Below are 19597 nucleotides of genomic sequence, written 5' to 3' on the forward strand. Positions count from 1 at the left end.
TAGCGGAGGCGCCGCCCACAGCAAACACGTGCTTCCCACACCCCCTCATGGCTTCTTTGCCAAGCCTGTGAGGAACAGAGCTCCAGAGACCCCATGCCACTAGGCAGTGACAGCAGTGTGCACTGTTACCTTTAACCTTCTGACAAGGGGTGTCCTGATTTGATCTACATTAAATACAGTAAGGCCTCACTGGTTCAGGCTTTATTAACGTGAATGGGTGATCATTTGGGCAGTTAACGTTTACTTCTCTAGTCATTTCTTCATAAATAGGACAATGTTTGATCATGCAGTTGTGATTATTAAGATGATCAAAGCATTTAAAAAGACTTCAAGTAAACTCACATGGTTTTAAAGATGCCAATTTACATAATCATCCACTTTTTTTTTTTTTGTAATCCACTTTCTTCTGTAATTTGTTCATTTTCTAAAAAGTTCTGATAGACAGCACCACTGATCAGCTTCCAGGGTTGTAAACAACAACAGCAATAACAGTGACAGCAAATATTTATTGAGAGCTATAAAAATTTTTTATACTTTTGTAATGTGAAGAATCAAAAACTTAAAATCAATTTTTTAAAAATTACATTATTGGATTTGGTCAAAATGCATCCATTATAGGAAGGTCCCTGTGCTTATGAATAAAATGACATCTTGAACTCTGCTGGGAAGCTCTATTGCAAGCGTTGAGAAGAAATCAGGAACAGAAGAACAGCCTCCCTCAGGAGACACTGATGCATCTGAAGAGCATCTAGAAAGACAAACCAAGTGGGGAAAAGAAAAACTATTTGCTTATTATAAAAGGCTACATATTAGTTTGTGGCATATGACTTGGATTTCCCACTACCCCACAATTTTCACTAAATATAGTTTAAGAATTGAAATTTGAAAAGTCGAAACAAAATGGGAATTTTAAGCCATGTCTACCTAGTTGCCAATCTGCTTTCCCCCACAAAGGCATTTCTGTGGTACTCCAGCATATTAATCTGCAGAATATTTACAACAAATCTTTGTGAAGTAACAATGTTTTGAGATTATCATCACAAATGGTTTACCTGCTCAAATGTCCAGGTGCACATGTTAAAATAAGTGAATCCCTTGGGTTTTTCAAGTGGCTAAACAAAATACTGAAATATATTTAAGTGACATCATTCTGGTAAACTACTAAGGTATTTTAACTTTTAATAAACTGTATTGACTTATACAGTCGAAGAGTCTGCTCTTTCCTTACAGATCTATCATTTTTTATAGATGACTTTTCCTTTAGCTATAACATATTCAATTAATTCGTGATGTCCTCCAAACTGGTAAATCAAATGCTCCCATCTAGAAAGAAATCAAACATTAACACATACAAGTCAAAATTATCATTGTCAATAAATGCTAATTTCAAAAGACATTCTCTAAAAATTTCTTTACATTTAGTAGTTAATATTTGGGCTTTTTAAAAAATGGTAGAGTACCATGATAATTAGTCTATGATAAATCAAATATTGTTCAATGATATTAAGTATTTGATCTTAAAATATTTGATTCAGTTAAATTGATGCATGAATGGTAACATCAGCTTCACTTTTGATAGACAATGGCTTATGACCCTTGAGAGCAGAATTACGGTGCCGTTCTCTTCTATTGAACACAAGGTCCAAGGGCTGGGAGAGGCTTGCTAGGGTCCAGACACCATAAGATTCACAACTTTAAGATTTAGAACTATAAGACTCAACTTGTTACATTGGAGGCCCAGGAGGCAGCAGACTGTGGGTGAGTAATACAAAACCAGAGGCAGGAAAACTGAAGCAAGGCTTTTGGGATCCAGTAGGAATGAGAAGTCAGAGAGGTAATGAATCAGAACCAGGGTGACAAGCCAGAGTTGGGACCTGCGTGGCCCAGCACAAGCAGAAAAGGTCAGAACCCAAGAAAAAAGACAAAAACACAGTCCAGAGGGCACAAGTCCAAAGTCCAGGTAAACAGAGCAGAAACCTGGAGATTTATGAACGATATAAGATGGATGAAGAGGCCAGAAAAGTTGGTCTACTCTGCAGTTTGAGACCTGGAGGGAGATCTTTTGCTTAGAAAGGGGTGACATTGAGAAGACTGGGTAGCTTCTGAGCTTACACAGAGCCTGACACTAATAATAAGTGGGAAAGGGATTTAAACCAAGGGCATACAATAAAATGGCTCAGCTGGGAGGACACTCACCTGGATGAATTGATGATAATGAGATCTCCCTGTTTGCCAACTTCCAAAGATCCATGTGTGTGAGATTTGCCCAGGGCATAAGCAGCATTGATGGTGGCAGCGGCCAAGGCCTCGGGCATGGACATTCTCATGTTCACACAGGCCAGATGCATGACCATCGGCTAAGATGGGAAGAGAAAAAAAGCATTGAGGAAAAGTAACAGAATGGCAGCTGCCACCTAGGACATTTCTCAACACAGCACAACAAATAGTGATAGTTAAATGTATAAGTGGACCTGACTAAATTAGTATGAGAAAATATAAATTTATATTTACACTTAAAGATTCTCATGCTTTGAAGAAGATTCCTTTATTACAGAGCTTACTTACCCACCCATCCATGTACTTAATATTTACTCACAACTTTTCAAGACCACTTACTGTGTAAGATGAAGCTCACCTCCATGCTTACTTACTAATATTTCTTTGAGCTTATGCAGTTCTGAGAAGGGAAATAGCTTATTGTAAAACCACGATGCCCAAGGCTGCATCAGAGTATAAAAGAACCTTCTCTCCTCTCTCTAAGCCTGGAGGTATTCAAGTGGTGCAGAAATGCCCAATTATACTGCTGTGTCGATAGTTCTTTTCTTGTTTCACAAGAAAATATTGTGAGATCTTTGGTACATTTTAACAGTTAGTGAAATAGTTTTAACTTATTTGTGTGCTTGGTAGAAGTTTCACAGTCTGCTAAGGAAGGCACATTAAAAATAATTACCATTGAAAAACAATACGCGTTAGGGTTGAAATCGCTGCCCAGGGCAACTATCACCCCTTCGTCTAACATGTTCCTGGCTCGAGGTTGCTTCAGTCTAAGGAGAGGGGGAAAAAAGGGATGTCAGTCTCTAGAAGTGAAACTTTGGAAGAACAGATGTTCAGAGTTGAAGCAGACGTAAGATATCCAACCCCTTCGTGTTCTAGAAGAAGAAGCAGACACTGAAGATTAAGTGGTTAGTGGTGGAGTCCAGCAGACCCCCAGGAGCCCTGATTTTCATCATCTGTGTTTTGAAACCACTGGGCTATGAGTAGCTTCTTTAATTTGGGATTATGATGACAATCGTTATGGTACATTCAGAGATTCCTGGGAAGGAAGAAAAGTATAACTGAAAATTGTTTTCAAACGTAATAATTTTTTTTGACTCCCAAATAGAAACAAGGTTTAAATAATGCTTTTCAAATTAACTTTCATTTTTCAATTTTTTATTCATAGCTCTCCCTCTCCTTTTTTTTGGGGGGGGGGTCTCAAACATTTTTATAGGTTCTTTAAAATTTTGAAGGCCTAAGAATCTAATATGTAAAATGTTTGTGCTTCTTCCTGGACTAGGTATCTCCCTGACCTCCTTGGCCAAATATTCATTCTTTAGGATGTGTCTCAAAAGTTGTGTCAAAGATAAACAAAGCTGGACACTAGTTAAAGTGGTGAGGACAGATTTTATTCAGTGATAACTCTTGCCAAAGGGAAGAGTCCAGTGTAAACTGAACTCTGCTTTGTGCAGGGGTGACTGGATATTTGAAAGGAAGAATGAAGGAGTCAGGAAGGGCAAGGGAGGAGATTTGAACAGAGTTAGGGAAGCAGAATTTTTTTTTTTAATTTTTAAAATTTTTAAAATTCAAGGAGAGAGTTATCTCCTTGTATGTTTGCTTTTCAAAGAGGTGGCTCTCAGGAACTTCCCTGGTGGCACAATGGTTAAGAATCCACCTGCCAATGCAGGGGACATGGGTTCGACCCGTGGTCCGGGAAGATCCCACATGCCCTGGAGCAACTAAGCCTGTGCGCCACAACTACTGAGTCTGTGCTCTAGAGCCCGTGAGCCACAACTGCTGAAGCCTGTGTGTCACAAGTACTAAAACCCGAACTCCTAGAGCCCATGCTTCACAACAAGAGAAGCCACTACAATGAGATGCCCACGCACCTCAACAAAGAGTAGCCCCTGCTCACCACAACTAGAGAAAAGACTGCACGCAGCAATGAAGACCCAATGCAGCTTAATTAATTAAAAAAGAGAGATGGCTCTCAGGTCCTTGAGAAGATTCTGAGTGGTAGAAGATTTACATCTCAAAGGAGAGAAAGGATTTATAATTGCAAGCTTTTTAAAGTAACTGAAGTTCAAGGGCCTATCTGCCTATCACCAGGTTTTACTGGAACAAACAGTAAATTCTGCTGGCAGGTTGGGCTTTCTCAGACAGGCACCCTAAGGGGGCCTGGGCTCATCCTAGGGGTGCAGACTTGAGCTGTTAGAAACTATGCCAGTGTTTGTTTGAGTCTTACAATGTTGGGGAAGGTCGGTGAATAAAAACCATTTGTGCTGAGAGTCTGCAGGTTTATAGGCAAGATTGAGGCTGAGTGGAGACAGGGGCTCAGAGGAGCCTGAAAAAAGTTTGGTCAAGGAGAGACCTCCTCTGGGAAGCCTTCCCAGTCATCCCTGTTGGCCTCATTTCCTCTGGCTCCCCCATGACACCCTAAATTCCTCTGTTTTAGAAACAATAGCTATTGTTTCATGACAACGATGGTGGACTGGTACTTAGCCATTATGAAGCCGTACTGCCCAGGAGTGGTCTTAAAAAAAGCTTCTGAGGGTAACCCTGGCCCCTCCTTTGAGACCCTACTCTCTCTCTAGCCTTAAATTCAATTTGATTGATCAGTAGTCGGTTGTCAAGTATTGAGACTATTGCACCTGCCCCTCTGCTGGAAAGTCCAGCAGGGGCTAAGGATCATGGAAAGGATTATTTCTTCTTCTTATCATCTGTCCTAGTACCCAGCTTTGTCTCTGGCTAATTAATATTTTTTCTTGAATGAATGAATGATACTGTTACATTCTAGGAGTGTGCTGAATATGGCAAAGAATAGGATAGCTTTTTAGCTGTGTTCAAACTAGGTTTTATTTATGTTTCATACAAAGTCCACCAAAGTTTGGCATTCAAGGCCCCACACAAAGTAAGCCCAACCTTCTTTCAGGACCTCCTTTCTCATCTCCACCTTATCCAATACTATACTCGAACAACTGGGGTTTTCTATTTGTACATTTCTGAGTCTGCTGTTCTTCTTGTCCAGAATATCCACCCCTCCCTGAAATGCATTCTTACTCCCAGGCCCAGCTCACATCTCACCCACCCATGCTCAATCTCCTTGGTCACTCAGCCAGAAGTGATAGTCTTTTTCAGAACCTCTATAGGTCTTTATGTCTATTCATTTATCATGTTTCATATGCTTAGACTGCAAGTTCCATGAAGGACCACATGTGTCTTATTCACCACTGTGTCTCTAGTACCAACACAGTGCCTGGTATTAATAGCTAATCAATTAAGTTTTGTTAAAGGAATTCTTTAATTTTTTTATTATGTTTTCATTGCACTCCTGTTTTCTCTCCAAACTATAGGGACTTCTTTACAGCCTCAATGAAAAGCATATGGTGTCTTTCATATGGAGATCAATAAAACTTCCATGGTCATTAATTCAGCCAGTCATTCTAAAACTATCCCATTGGTGAAAACTTTGTGCCAGGCACTAAAACCACAGAGTCATCTCTGAGTCATCTCTCACAGTCCACAGCCAACCCATCAGAAAATCCTGTTGGCTCCCCCTTAAAACTATATCCAGAATCCAACTCATTGTTATACCCCTCTGCTACCACCTTGGATCCAAGTCACCATCACTTCTTGCCAGGATATTTGTTAGGACCATCCTAACTGGCTTTCTGCTTCTATCCTCTAGCCCCCTAAAATATATTCTCTACCTAGCAGCCAGAGAGATCTTTTAGAAAAATAAGTTAGATCATGCCTCTGTGCTTTCCAAAACTCTCAGCGGTTTCCCATGGGCTTCCTGTCTGCATCACGAACACAGCACTTCACGAGTTGCCCCTCCTTCTGGCCTCGTCTCCTACCTCCTGCCTGGCTTGTGCCTCTCTGGCCTCATTCTTCTTGTTCCTCAGATACACTCAGTGCATTTCTACCACTGCACTCACTGTCCATCCACCCAGAACACTCTTCTGTATATCCCGGCTCCTTTCCCCAGATACGGCTTGCTCCCTCACTTCCTCTAGGTCTCTGCTCAAATGTCCCCTCCTTGGAAAGGCTTCGCTGACCACCCTAAAAGCACAGCACGCTCCCCTCAAACACCCTCTCTCCTCTTGCCTCACTTGGATTTTTTTCACAGTGCCAAGCATCATCCGACATTTTCTATGTTCATTGGTTGGTTTGCACAGTCTGTCTCTCCCCATTAGAATGTAAGCTCCTTGCGGACAAGACTCTGTTTTACTTGTGGTTGGATCCACAGTGCCTAGAACAGCGCCTGACGAGTAGTGGGCCCTCAACACGTGTGTCGAATACAGAAATTAATCAATGATTGTGGGTGCAGAGTTGACTCTTGTCCTCGAAGCATTCCCACTCTATGACAGGCAGTTTCCAGGACCACTTAAAATAGTGTTTCTCCGCTAGAACAATGCATGAGAGGAGGTGGGTGAAGCAGAGATACAGAGAAGGGGGAGACCTTACAATTTCCCTGCCAGTCATTCTGATGGCCTCCCCGCCCTTTCCCAAACTACTTAAGGAGGAAAACATGTATATATACAAGGCAGTAAAAGTATAAAGGGGGCTCCAGATAAACTAAGGTGAATGTGTCCTGTATAAATTTAAATATTGTAGACAAAGATACATAAAACAAGGACTCAAGGAAGCCCTCGAGTGGCATAAGGCAATGGTTTTTCTGGAAATGAGAGTCAAGAGACCAGAGAAGTACGGGAACAGAGAAGCCAGAGACAAGAGCGTAGCCTTCTCTTTGGTTGCCCCTGTCGTCCAAACAGGATGTTAAACTTACTTGTGGTGACGGCAGATGGCAGCCGCCCCTGGCAGAGGGACAGAGTTCAGACTTTTAATGCTGAACTGCCCTCCAGCACAGCAAGCCTCAGATTTTTGCTCTGTCTTAAGAGATTCACGGTAAATTAAAGGAATCCTTTTTTTGGTAAAAACTTATTCCTTGGGTGGTGGAAAATTAACCAGCTTAAGTCTTGATTGATGACTATTGAGATTTGCAAGAAAAGCAGCTGATCATACTGAGAACAGTTGTTGATGGATATTTCCTGATTGTAACCTACATTATGTCTACTCTTTAAGAGAAGAGTAATAGGAGAAGTGTGTATTTTATATACACAAGTATGAAATCATAATAAATTTGAGAAAAGCACTGCAATGTTCCTTTCCTCTCCCTTATAAAAGTTACTTGAACCTGGTTTTTCAATCCCTAAGGCAGAGTTTCTCAGTCTCAGCACAAGTCATGTCTTGGACTGGATAATTCTTTGCTATAGGGGTTTGTTCTGTGCACTACAGGATGTTTAGCATCATCTCTGGCCTCTACCCACTAGATGCCGGTGGCATCCCCTAGTTGTGACAACTAAAAATGTCTCCAGATATTGTCAAACATCCCCTGAGGAGCAAAATCACCCCAAGTTTGAGAACCACTGTCCTTCGGCCATAACTGTGAAATCATGCCCCTCCCCCCCCAAAACCATGTATCCCAACCACAGAGAAAGCACCCAGTCCAGAGAAAATCAACTGCCTCTTGAATAGTGGGCCTTCTGACCACAAATTCGGTGGCTGTCACGCAGGTAGTACAATGAGTCAGGAGACCTCAGGTCTCGTGTTTGAACTGGAGCGACGGCAGTGATAAAAGATGGACTACATGGACTCAACCCATGGAGGACACACAGCCAAATCCACGGGGAGATGCCACAAGATATACTTAGACATCTCCTCGTTCCTCCCACTCCCAGGATTTATGAGGATTATGGTCCCTACTTGCATCCTCTTAGAAAGCAGCTCATTCGGATTCAGAATACTGTGAAATATCCCTAACATCTTATGCATGTTTTTTTAAAGTATAAAGCCTATATCACTATTTTATAATTATAAAAGTAATGCATATTGATTTTTTAACTGGAAAAATCCAAAAATGAGGAAGAAAGAAAAAGAAAGTTCCACTCTCCCCAGTAATGCCACCACTCAAATGCAATTTGGGCCCTTCCTCAGGGTAATTCATTATGAATATCATACCAGAATTGGCATCTTCTATGAGCTAAGTTCTCCTCATCTGCATTTTTAAGGAATTTGTAAGCGCAATGAAGTAATATTTGGGCATCTTGGAAGTCTGTGCCTTCACGGCTCGTACTTGGAGCTCTTGGGTGGGGGTGTAAAACAATCTCACCTCAACATGTAGGCTGTGGTGGGCAGGAGGACCGCAGAGCACCTGGCTTTTGCCATGGCAGCAATGCCTTCATCACTCACTTCTTCCAGGTGACTGATTGCCTGGGCTCCCAGTTCCGCCCCAAGCTACGCAGAATGAGCAGAGAGAGAGAGAGAGAGGTTTCACCAACAGCAACAACAAATCAATAAAGTGCCATCAAATGGTTTTTCCTGCAAAAATAAACAGCACTCTATTATTAAGATTTCTTGCCGACTACCTCTCGTGAGCACAAGCCCCCGAATGGGTAAAGTATTTGTAGTGGACATTCATCTGAAAATTAGCTAGCATGCTACTTCAAAGACTATTCTTACATACAAATGCTTACTGGGATCTTCAAATATTTGCTAAAAAAGGAAAATTTTATGAATCTTATGAGTCAGAATAAAACATTGAGTAATACTGGTAGTAAAATCTGATTATTATAGCATCATAAAAAACACAAGAAAGGTATCTGGAATGCCACTGCACTCAGTGAAAACAGATCAGTTAAGAAAACAAACTTTAGGAATGTGGAATCACTTGTATAATTTGAGATTATCTTCTTGAACTTGGTTTTTCTCCAGATGCAAAGTTTGGGCTAGATTGTTTAAAAAAAAACCAAGAAGAGGTAATGTTCTGACAGGAATGCATTAAAGTGGATTTCTTTTCTTTTTTTTTTTAATTAATTAATTAATTTATCTATTTATTGGCTGTGTTGGGTCTTCGTTGCTGCACACGGGCTTTCTCTAGTTGCGGCCGGCAGGTGCTTCTCTTCATTGTGGTGCGTGGGTTCCTCATTGCTGTGGCTTCTCTTGTTGCAGAGCATGGGTTCTAGGTGTGTGGGCTTCAGTAGTTGCAGCACACAGGCTCAATAGTTGTGGCTCACGGGCTTAGTTGCTCCAAAGCATGTGGGAATCTTCCTGGAGTAGGGCTTGAACCCATGTCCCCTGCATTGGCAGGCAGATTCTTAATCACTGCACCACCTAGGAAGTCCCTGGATTTCTTTTCAACTTGACAAATTTACACACACACACACACACACACACACACACACACACACACGCATGCATACACACAGAGTACCCCAGGCTGAAAGGTGCTATGGTGAGCATTCCAAGGAAAGAAGACTGAGAGTTGACCTTACCCTGTGGTCCAGGGAGGCTGCGATGCCCCCACCAGGGCAGGGAAGAGGGCCCCCCCATCAGCACCTGGCTCAGGGGGAGAGGCATTTGGATGGGGCTCTGGGGGCTCCTGAGGACAGGGCAGACGATGCTCCCTGGAGGGAGTTCCTTTTTGATCTTGGAATCATCCTCAACTTTTCCAAACTTGATCTGCTCATCCTGGATACCAATCTCTACTGATTTAATTCACCAGTCACTCCCTACGGTCCAAAGCATCTTGTTGACCACCCAGTTCACAGTCATTTAAAAAACTTTCAACAAATATTCACTTTCTAATGACTATCTATGCAAAAGGCACTGTGCTAACCTCCAGGGAATAAGGCTGGGTAAGAAGACATGGGTGTAGTCCTCAGTGTGTTTACAGTCCAGTAGGGATCACAGTGGGACAAGGACAGGGAGAGGCTATAACCGGCTCTTGGAGAGGTTTGGGAAGGATCCCAGAGAGGTGGTTGCTAAGATGAAACGTGGAGAGGAGTTAGAATTAGCCAAAGAGGAGTGTTCGTATTAGAGAAACAGCAGATACAGAGGCATGTGGGATTAGCTTACTAAAAGTAGTTTCCTGTGGCTGGTTCATGGTAAAGAGGGTGAAGGAGGTGAAAAGGGGAGCAGGATGAAAGAGAGAAAGGAAGATAGAGAGGCCAGCAAGGACTAGATCCTGGTAAGCCTTTGTGTACAGAGTTTAGAATTTATCCTAAGAGCAATGGTAAGCCTTTCAGTGGTTTTAAGAAATGGACAGAAAGGAGAAGATGCACTGAGAGCATGGAATAAAGGAACAGATGACAGTGACGACAAGCTCAGAGGCAAGAAGAGTTGTTGCAGGAATCCAGGTCAGAGCTGATGGTGGTTTGAACCAGGCAGCTTGGTGAAGTGGACCCAAAGATATTTAGGAGGAGAACTGGGAGGACTTGCTTGTTGGCTGAAATGTGGCAGGTGAGGGGGGAGGGAGGAGTCAAAATGATGTCCAGGGTTTTGACTTAGGCAATAGATGGATAATGGCATTGTTCACTGGAGAGGGGAACACAGGACAAGATTTGAACCTGATATTAAGAGGTCACATTAGACATGTGGTGGAGACACATGTGGAGTATCTACATCTGTATATATGCCCCAAGGGCAGTTGTTTATTTAGCTCCAGGGCTTATTAGAAGAAAGACAGCTAGACTCACAACTGCAGGGATTTTGTGCGTCTTACCCACTACTGAATTCTCAGCACCTAGAACAGTGCCTGGCACACAGTAGACAGACAAATATTTATATAAAGCATGAATAAATGAATCTGGGAAAGACACATAGATTTGAAAATCACCCTGTGGCTGTTAACAGTGTGCTCCACTGAAAGTCATCTGGATGCTGCCCTAGAAAGACCCTAGAAGCTACCTGTGAAATTAACAGACTGAGCTAGGGGTGGCTTTGTGTGCCAATCAACATAGGTTGTGAATTTAGGAAAGGAGATCACAAAGGCACTTCTTTTTCTACTCATATCACGAGGAGGAGATAATAAAAGTAAATGATCAGAAAAAAAAGTCAGGGATTCCAAGGCTCAACCTGACCAACCTGCACATATTTCAAACAAATTTCCCAATTCTCTATCTTTTCAGAAGGCTACTCCTTCCTTTGAACAAACTCATTAAGTTTTCCACAGCACAACTGTTGACAAAGGAAAAGCAAAATGTCACCCATACCTCAGCAGCCTTCATCGGGTGGAGTTCATCCCCATGGAAGTTAATCTGTAACCCTATATCTTTCCCACTTTGAAGAATCCTTCTGGTGGAATTGAGATCAAAGACGCCCTTCTCACAGAACACATCTATATTGTCAACGTGTATTTCCCCATTTCTGCCAAGTTCCTTCAGCTTTGGGAGGTGGTTGTTGATGATGTCATCAGCGGCTTCAGTAGCAGTTTTTCCTCTGAGGGAAGAAGAAAATGAGATTATCGTGGGCAAGTTTTGCTTGTTTGTTTGTTTACATTAGAGAAAGGGGTTTTTGGCACTTTGAGAACCTGAGAACTTGTAGGTAAATGACCTCGAGCCCCAGAGAGGTAAAGAGAAAATCAAAGCTGTAACTCAGGACTCTTAACAATCGAGATGAGCCTACTTTGCAGAGGTATTGATAAGACTTCTGTGTACGCTGACCTACAGGCAGAGACTGAGTCGGCTCACCCATTCTGCCACGTCAGGATTCCTTTGGGAATGCCAGCAAGGCCACCTGGCTGAAAAACTGAATCTTCTCATCAAGGACACTTAGCGGACATCCTGAATGCTTCCCTGACAACCCAACCATGAGCCCCTTACCTGGCCCCAGCTATCACCCCGACTTTTTCTTCCTTCACACTGTTTCTAGAATCGTCTGCCCAAGACTTTTTGTCTCACCACACACAAGGGGAAGAAGATAGTAGGAGGCCCTGAAATTCTTTCAAGGTTCTGGGGCAGTTATATATGAGAAAAGGGCTGGGCTTCTGAAGTCAGACACAGAGCTGCACCACTTGCTGACTGTATAATTTTGGACACGTGATATAGACGTCACTGGCATCCTCTGGGCTTCAGGCTTTATCTTCGGGGATCAAGACCAGACCTCACAGGCTCACTGGCAGATGGAGACATTTTCTGTAAAACTTCACTCTTGTATTTGGTACACAGAAGGCTCTCACTCAGCAAAAACCATCTAGGTGGGTAGATACAGATGGGCTCTGAGGAGACAGGTACTTACATATGTTGTTTCTAACATATTCTCGAGACAACCATATAGGATAAGGGTGTTATTTAGCTGATTTACAGATGAACAATTCATGTTCAGAAGAGTTAAGTGATCAAAACTTAACTCAAAATCACCTAGCTGGAAGTAGCTAAGCTAGATTCAAACCCACGTCTGGTGTCCCTCCAAAGCCTCAGACTTTTCTACCATGTCACTTTGTCTTTCCTACTGAAAAAAAAAAAACAGACTATCATAGACAGGATATTCCAAAAGTCTTAGTGCAGTTTGAAGTCTTACTAATTTCAGAAGTATAAATGCTAAAAACACACAATAAACATCACTGTCAATATTAAGTATTTATGTTTCTTTTCTGCTTGATTAGTTTTGTAAATTTTTCATAATAATTTTCAATGTTAATTTTTTGGTTCCTCTGATTAAATACAGTAAACAAAATATTAACATTAAGATTTTAGTTTTCAAAGTTCACAAAATTAAATAAATGTAAACAATTTTTAAATGATTCAACCTTAAATGATTTATTAATGTATTAATGATTTAATTAAATGGGTTAATTATTTAAATGATTAAGTCGTTTCTGTAAGCCTGCAGCATTTATTATCTGAATTATCACAACTTAAAACTGCACTAAGACTTTGGAGACGCCCTGTGAATTTTCAAGTCCTGGGTTTCTTTTGCATCTTTTGGTTCTGAAACTGTGGGCCCTCTGATCTAGTAATTCCGGGACAGATAAAATGCAGAAGCAGAAGGTGAGAGAATTCTCTATAGCGAATCCATACAGGAGGAAATTTTTAGATAAAGAGGAAAGCTGAAAAAAAAAAAATTTACAATAATAAAACAAAAATGTTTACTGCTCAACAAGCAGATAAACAAAAATAAAAATTACCATGAGTTATGCTGACTTCAAGATTTCATCTACCTCTCACAGGGTGTTAATCTCTGAAGTGCCTTTGTGCTCATGGTTATGGGAAACTATTTAAATTAATATCTTTCATTTTAAACCACCTATCGGGAATTTCTTTTTGTTAACCAAGAGTTTTGAACATCTCTTCTCCACTATTCAGGGACTTGCAAAAGGATGGGTCTGGTGGGGACAGCCTTCCTAAACCCACGCGTGTGAGATGACTGACCGTTAGAATCAGAACAGCAGTGGCTGCACCGGTCGCTCTGCAAGAGCTAAAGTACGGGTGCCCCTTCACCCCCTGGAGAACGCAGCCCGCACTTAGGTGCCACATGACCCCTTCTGCGTTCTCAATACCGCGCGTTAAACCCCGGTCCCTTCGGCCGCGGTTACTTTGGCACCGAGTGAGCCCCGCAGTAAGTGGCCGAGATGCCGATGTCCAGCTCCCGCCGGGCGCGCTCAATCACGCGCAGCATCTTGAGCTCCGTGTCCAGGCTGAGGCCGTATCCGCTCTTGCACTCCACCAGCGTGGTCCCCGCCCTCAGCATGCACCCAAGCCGCTGCTGGAAGGAGCTGAACAGCTCCTCCTCCGAGGCCTGGCGCGTGCGCTCCACCGTGAAGTTGATCCCTCCTCCAGCCTGGTGGATGTCCATGTACGTGGCTCCTGCCAACTGAACACACGGCTCCCTCTTAGGTCTGGAAAATGCGGGGAGGTTGCAGGCGGGTCTACAGAACCCACACCCCGGGGGTGACATTCGACATGACTGACAATCGACACGGCACAGGCACCCATGGACGAGAAGGGATGCTGGGACACACAGCTCTGGAAGGCCCTGCTCTGCCAGGTGGTGGGGAGTTGCTGGGCTCAGAGGTCTGCCAGGAAGGGACCCCGGTGGCAGAAATGGGAGATGTGGTGGGAGCTTGGGGTCTCAGGGTAGCGACAGGTTACCAACAGGTACAAAAGTATTTCGGTATTTTAACAACCCAGTCAGTCCCAGTGTGTACCAGCTAGCCTCAGCCTACCCCTCAGTACCCATGAGAAAGCAAAGCTTCGGCGACTAGGGAACCCCACTGCGGTTATTCAAGTCTCCACTAAGAGACCCAGAGCGTTTCCACCCCTCAGTATCTGGTCACCTAGGGTTGCAGGCCTGACCTCTGTCACTCAAGCAAATAAAGAGGCTCTTTCTGGGATCCCGTTGGGATCCTGTTACTCTGCATAGCAGGGAGCCTGGTGCAAAGTGTGCCCACCTGGGGGGCTCCCTTAGTCACACCCTTCCCTCTGTTCTTAATTCTGTCATGTTCAAGTTATTGCAAACTCGAGCTTTTACGGAAAGTCTCAGTGGTTTTATAATGAATGATCTTCATCTGGTTTCATGTTAAAAAAAAAAAACAACAACAAAAACCCTGATGGGTTTGGCCTTTTTGGCATCAGTGTCTGCATCACAGAATGAGAGAATTGGACTGCAAATCTCTAAGGTTGATTTTGGCTCTGAAGTTCAATGATTTAATAAAGTCTTAAAAGCAGTTCTAGATTGTTGAGAAAGACAATATCTGAAGAAATTTTTCTTTTTCTGAAATAATCCAATTTAGCTGTTAGGATGTACAGTTTTTAAAAAAAACAGTGTGAAGAAAAAACATGGAGGAAACAATCTGAAAAGGCTACAAACCATGTAAATAAGAACAGTGGTTACCAGGGACTGGAGGGAGAGAGGGATGAAGAGGCAGAGCACAGAGGATCTTTAGGGCAGTAAAATTGCCCTGTATGACACTACAATGGTGGGTGCATGTCATTGTACATTTGCCCAGACCCAGAGAAAGCACGGCACCAAGAGTGAACAGTAATGAAAACTATGGACTCTGGGTGACAATAGTGTGCCAATGAAGGTTCATTCATGGTAACAAATGTACCGCTCTGGTCAGAGATGTTGAAAATGAAGAAGGCTGTGTTGGGGGGGGGGGGGGGCAGGGAGTGGTATATGGGAAATCTCTCTACCTTTCACTCAATTGTACTGTGAACCTAAAACAGCTCTAAAAAAATAAAGTCTGCTAGAAACAAACAAATAGACAAACAATGTGAAAATGGCTCTAGCCAGGGATTTAAGGGTTGACTGTGGCTAATTAATGACCAACAGAGACTGCAATTTATATTTCTTAATCAGTGTCATTTTGCTGGAAAAAAAAGTGGGAATAATTAAGACATTTTATTTTTATGACTAGCAATATATTTTTCCAACTTTGACCCCAATGAATGGTGATTTTCAAACTTGTTTCCTGGGGATGGCTACCAGGGGATGGAAAGGGGAAAAGAAAAGAGAGGAGAAATTAATGAGCAAAGCAGGTCAACCCTAGTTTAAAAGGAGGATTCAGCAGCTAAAACATCTTGAAAATGACTATACTTAAAAGGATTGCTAGCCCTGGGCATAGTATAAAGATTTGGAACCAAGTTATAAATTAGTTAATTTTGTTGTAATTTATTTCCATAGTCCAAGCCAGTAAAAATATCCATTAAAAAGACATGTAGACCTAAGTGTTGTAAAGCCTAACAGCCTACAAACTCGAGAAAAACCCTTGTCTGTACTTGTGCTCTATTTTGATTTGCCATTGTTTATTGCCGTTACCTTCATTGCAAATTCGTGAACTCTTTCACCAGCCCATACTGGATGTGTGTGTGCATCCACCAAACCTGTAATCAATAAATCAAATCGTGTCTAAAGTTAAGAAACAAAGTACTTAGACAGCAGGCAGACTCTACTATATGGTTCTCGGGAAAGCAGCGTGGTAGTTGGCCGTCTTGGAGGAGAGTGGAGGAGGAAGAATTTGTCTGTGTGGTTCCAAGAAGACCCTCTGCACGGTTGGTCTAGAAGGCTCTAAGAGAGGAGGGTGACTCAACATGACGAAAATCTCCCCTTAAGAAATACAGCTCCTTTTGCGCAATAAATCCATGCTCACCAAGCAAGCTTTTACAACAGGGTGTCAAATCTATTAGTTGAGTAAAACCAAGGACTATATGACCAAGGAATAATCTGGGTGGAAAAGAATAATACAATCCCTACCCTGAACTTTGAGAAGGAAAAATATGAAATCAGAAAGATGAATCTTTCTTCAAGAAAGAAATATATTTTAATTAAAGAGACACTATAAAGCGATCACTTGGAACTTTTGTTTATCCAGGTATAATTCGGTAAAGGGAGTCCAGAACACTCAGAATACCTTGTGGCTTAAATGGCTCATTAGTGGTTCTGACTGGAGTAAAATCAAAAGTCCCTACTCACACTGCTGTCTCTACCATACTCTGCTCTTTCTCATGAGGTTTCACCCTGACTTTCTCTCCTGACCCCCAAGAGCCAGATAGTAGAAGCTCTGTCAGATGTACACAGCACACATTATAAAAGTATAAATCCTAACCTCTGTGTTCGCACAGAACTCAAAATTTGTAAAATTTGTTTCAGATGATTACATAAAGCCATAAAACATAGATAACATAGTAGATGATGGTTAATAAACTGATTCTGTTATCAATCAGTAAAGATACAAACGAACTTCAGTGACATCTCTAGGGCTTTTTGGTTTATGTTTTTTTCTGCCTGGAGATGGGTCCTTTGTTTCATACTCTCTACAAATTTAGAGTATATTCTGGAATTACAGACAGCAGTTTGCCCTCTTTGCCTCCCCTATGCAATGGATTAATAAAATTCTTTCAACAGGTTTGGAACCCAAACCCAACACAGCTGGTTTCCCTTCACCATGTGAGGGGGAAGAAGTGGAGTGAATGAAAATGCGTTTGATTCCCAGCTAGCCCTTTACCTGTTTAGAGATCCTGGGTAAGATATTTCACCCCTAAACATCCGTATTCTAGTCTGTACCATGTAGATAACCTTACAGGGCAGTTCAGTTTCATTCAGCATGAAAATGTGTTTGTAAAGCAGCTAGACATTTATTAGCAGAAATTCAATAAATGGTAGCTATTATATTTTTCATATTATTGTGAGACCTAATTTAAAACAACCTGCTACTTTTCCCCTTTACACTACTAAAACTGCTTTCAGGGCTTTACTGAAAAAGAGGTTAATACCTGGCAAGATGCATTTCCCAGAACAGTCAATTCTTTCTTCAAATGTTTCTTCTGAAAACTGTTTTTGGATAGCATCAGCAGGACCAATGGCTTTTATGAACCCATCTCTGAAGAAAAATCAAGAAATTATTACTAACTTTGGGGGAAATATGGTGAAAATTTTGACCAATGATTTAAAATATGTTATGGATGCCTTTTGGTGTCCATCATTATTTATTGTATCTCCTTCTTGAGCTTGTGTATTTGGAAATGGACTCAAGCCACATGCAAGGCAAAAAGTCAAATCACGTGTCATGGAGATCGCTAGTTGTTCTCCAAGATCAATGTTCCCTTTTCCCACATTGCAAGATTCCTAAATTTTAGCTGGAGGCATGACCACCCAGAATAAAGGCTACACTTCTGAGTCTCCCATCAGCCAGGTGTGGCCATGTGACTAAGTTCTAGCCAATAGGATTGTTTTCTCTTCCTACTTCCTGCTGGCTGGAATGTAGATGCCATAATGAGAGGCGGTACAGCCAGCCTGGATGATGGAGTGACTGTGAGGAAGAGAGGGTTGCTCCACTGAGCAAGACCATAGGGATCTAGATCCTCAGAACTCCATGGAGTATGGCCATCCACTCCCTAGGTTCCTATATCCATGCAATCTGTTAACTGATTTTAACAAATTTTTGACAGTAACACTGGGAATGTTTTTATTCCTTTGTTAATTAAAAACAAACACACACACACACACACACACGAGTCCCCAAAAGCTGGGCTCTTACACAACTCTAAGCAGCCTCAGATAAGGGATGAGACTTGTGTAATCGCAGCACCATGGGTTCTCCAATTCAGATGGGTGCCCAACCCCCATTCCCACTCCAAGTCCGCCCTCCCAAACTTTGGCTGTTCTTTTATTCTCAGAAGTTTAAATGAAAATAACTGAAAATGTCCTTTCTGGTGGCTGAATCTTAATTTCCTATCACCCCAAGCCATTGCCATCTAACTGTTTTCTATGGTTCTCCAGCTCTGGGGTACAGATTAAGTGGGTGGGAGAGGGGCTTTGTAAAAATTCAGATCTCAGAACTCCACCCATAGAGATCCTGCTTCAAAGGACCTGGGGTTAGGTGGGGAGGGGTGGCAGGGATTGGAGGAAGGTAGTCAAAAGGTACAAACTTCCAGTTACAAGATAAATAAGTACTGGGGATGTAACGTAGAGCATGATAAATATAACGTACACTGTTATATGTCATATATGACTGTTGTTAAGAGAGTAAGTCCTAAGAGTTCTGGTCACAAGGAAAAAAAATTTTTTCTACTTCTTTGAATCTGAATCTGTATGAGAGGCTGGATGTACACTATACTCACTGGTAATCATTTCATGATGTATGTAAGTCAAATCTTTGTGCTGTCCACCTTAAATATATGCAGTGCTGTATGCCAATTATATTGCAATAAAACTTGAAAGAAAAAAGATCTGGGGATGGGAAGGGAGGGATAAGAAGTGTGTCAAAACAAAAACAAAAACCCAACTCAGGTCATCTGTCCGCACTTTCAGAAGCACTGGAGAGAACCCCCGCCCCTTCTGACTGCGGCAATCATCGTCTATTTTATCAGCAGAGGCGGGATCCTGTTCCGTCCCAGAGGCATGTGCAGCTTAAGAGCGTTTTCTCAACTGGAGGACAACCCGAAGTGGTCCGACACGCCTGCAACCGGCGCCTAAAAGGCAGGCGTGCCACTGTCTCCCCGGTGCGGGAAGGGCGTTACCGCGTTTCCCTGCACAGCGCACCGGTTACAGAAACAGCACCAGGCCGGGGCCTCGGCTGACAGGTCCCCCCAGCACACGACCCGGGGCGCCCGCAGCCCCAGAGCGCGCGGCCACTTACGTGCCCACCACCAGGCTGGCGCCCTCCAGCACCGCCAGGCTGCGCAGCGCGCCCCGCGCCAGGAAGCGCTCGCCGCGCGCGCACACCAGCACCGCTTGCCGCGCGTTCTCCAGCAGCAGGCGGTGGTGGCCGCCCGCCATGGCGCCGCGCCCCGCGGGTCTGGCGGTGGCTGCGGGGCTCCCACCGCGGAAGGCGGGCTCGGCTGGGGGGCAGGTCCCGCAGGGCGGGGCGGGGCGGGGCAGGGGCGGGCGCTCGAAGCCGCTGCCCTTCCCCACCTGCTGAGATGCGCGCCTCCCGCCACCATCCAGACGGCAATAAGAGTACCCACAATGAGAATGATGATTCGTAATGAATAGTATAATTAAATCTTCTCTTTCCTGGTCGCTTTGTCACGTTCCGGGTAAATGTGGTGGAGATTCCTGC

The 19597-nt window shown here is 43.0% G+C and overlaps 1 protein-coding gene across 2 annotated transcripts; it reads right to left on the reverse strand.

Moving 5' to 3' along the window:
- Positions 1 to 497: 497 nt before the first annotated feature.
- AMDHD1 (amidohydrolase domain containing 1) lies at positions 498 to 19357 on the reverse strand. 2 transcript variants are annotated; one of them, XR_009054781.1, is made up of 10 exons: positions 19175 to 19314; positions 17310 to 17416; positions 15856 to 15920; positions 13631 to 13908; positions 11310 to 11535; positions 8429 to 8553; positions 2951 to 3044; positions 2197 to 2357; positions 1053 to 1323; positions 498 to 748 (listed from the first exon to the last, which is right to left on the reverse strand). XR_009054781.1 is itself a non-coding variant. In XM_057742704.1 (9 exons), exons 1-9 carry the CDS (start codon positions 19312 to 19314, stop codon positions 1236 to 1238), a joined length of 1284 nt encoding a protein of 427 aa, XP_057598687.1. In that variant the 5' UTR covers positions 19315 to 19357; the 3' UTR covers positions 498 to 1235. The 2 variants fall into 2 exon arrangements, 1 of the variants encoding a protein (XP_057598687.1); XM_057742704.1 differs by having other exon boundaries at positions 498 to 1323; positions 19175 to 19357.
- Between the last annotated feature and the right edge of the window lie 240 nt (positions 19358 to 19597).

The sequence above is a fragment of the Hippopotamus amphibius genome, chromosome 7, assembly GCF_030028045.1.
Source record: "Hippopotamus amphibius kiboko isolate mHipAmp2 chromosome 7, mHipAmp2.hap2, whole genome shotgun sequence".
NCBI classification, from domain to species: domain Eukaryota; kingdom Metazoa; phylum Chordata; class Mammalia; order Artiodactyla; family Hippopotamidae; genus Hippopotamus; species Hippopotamus amphibius.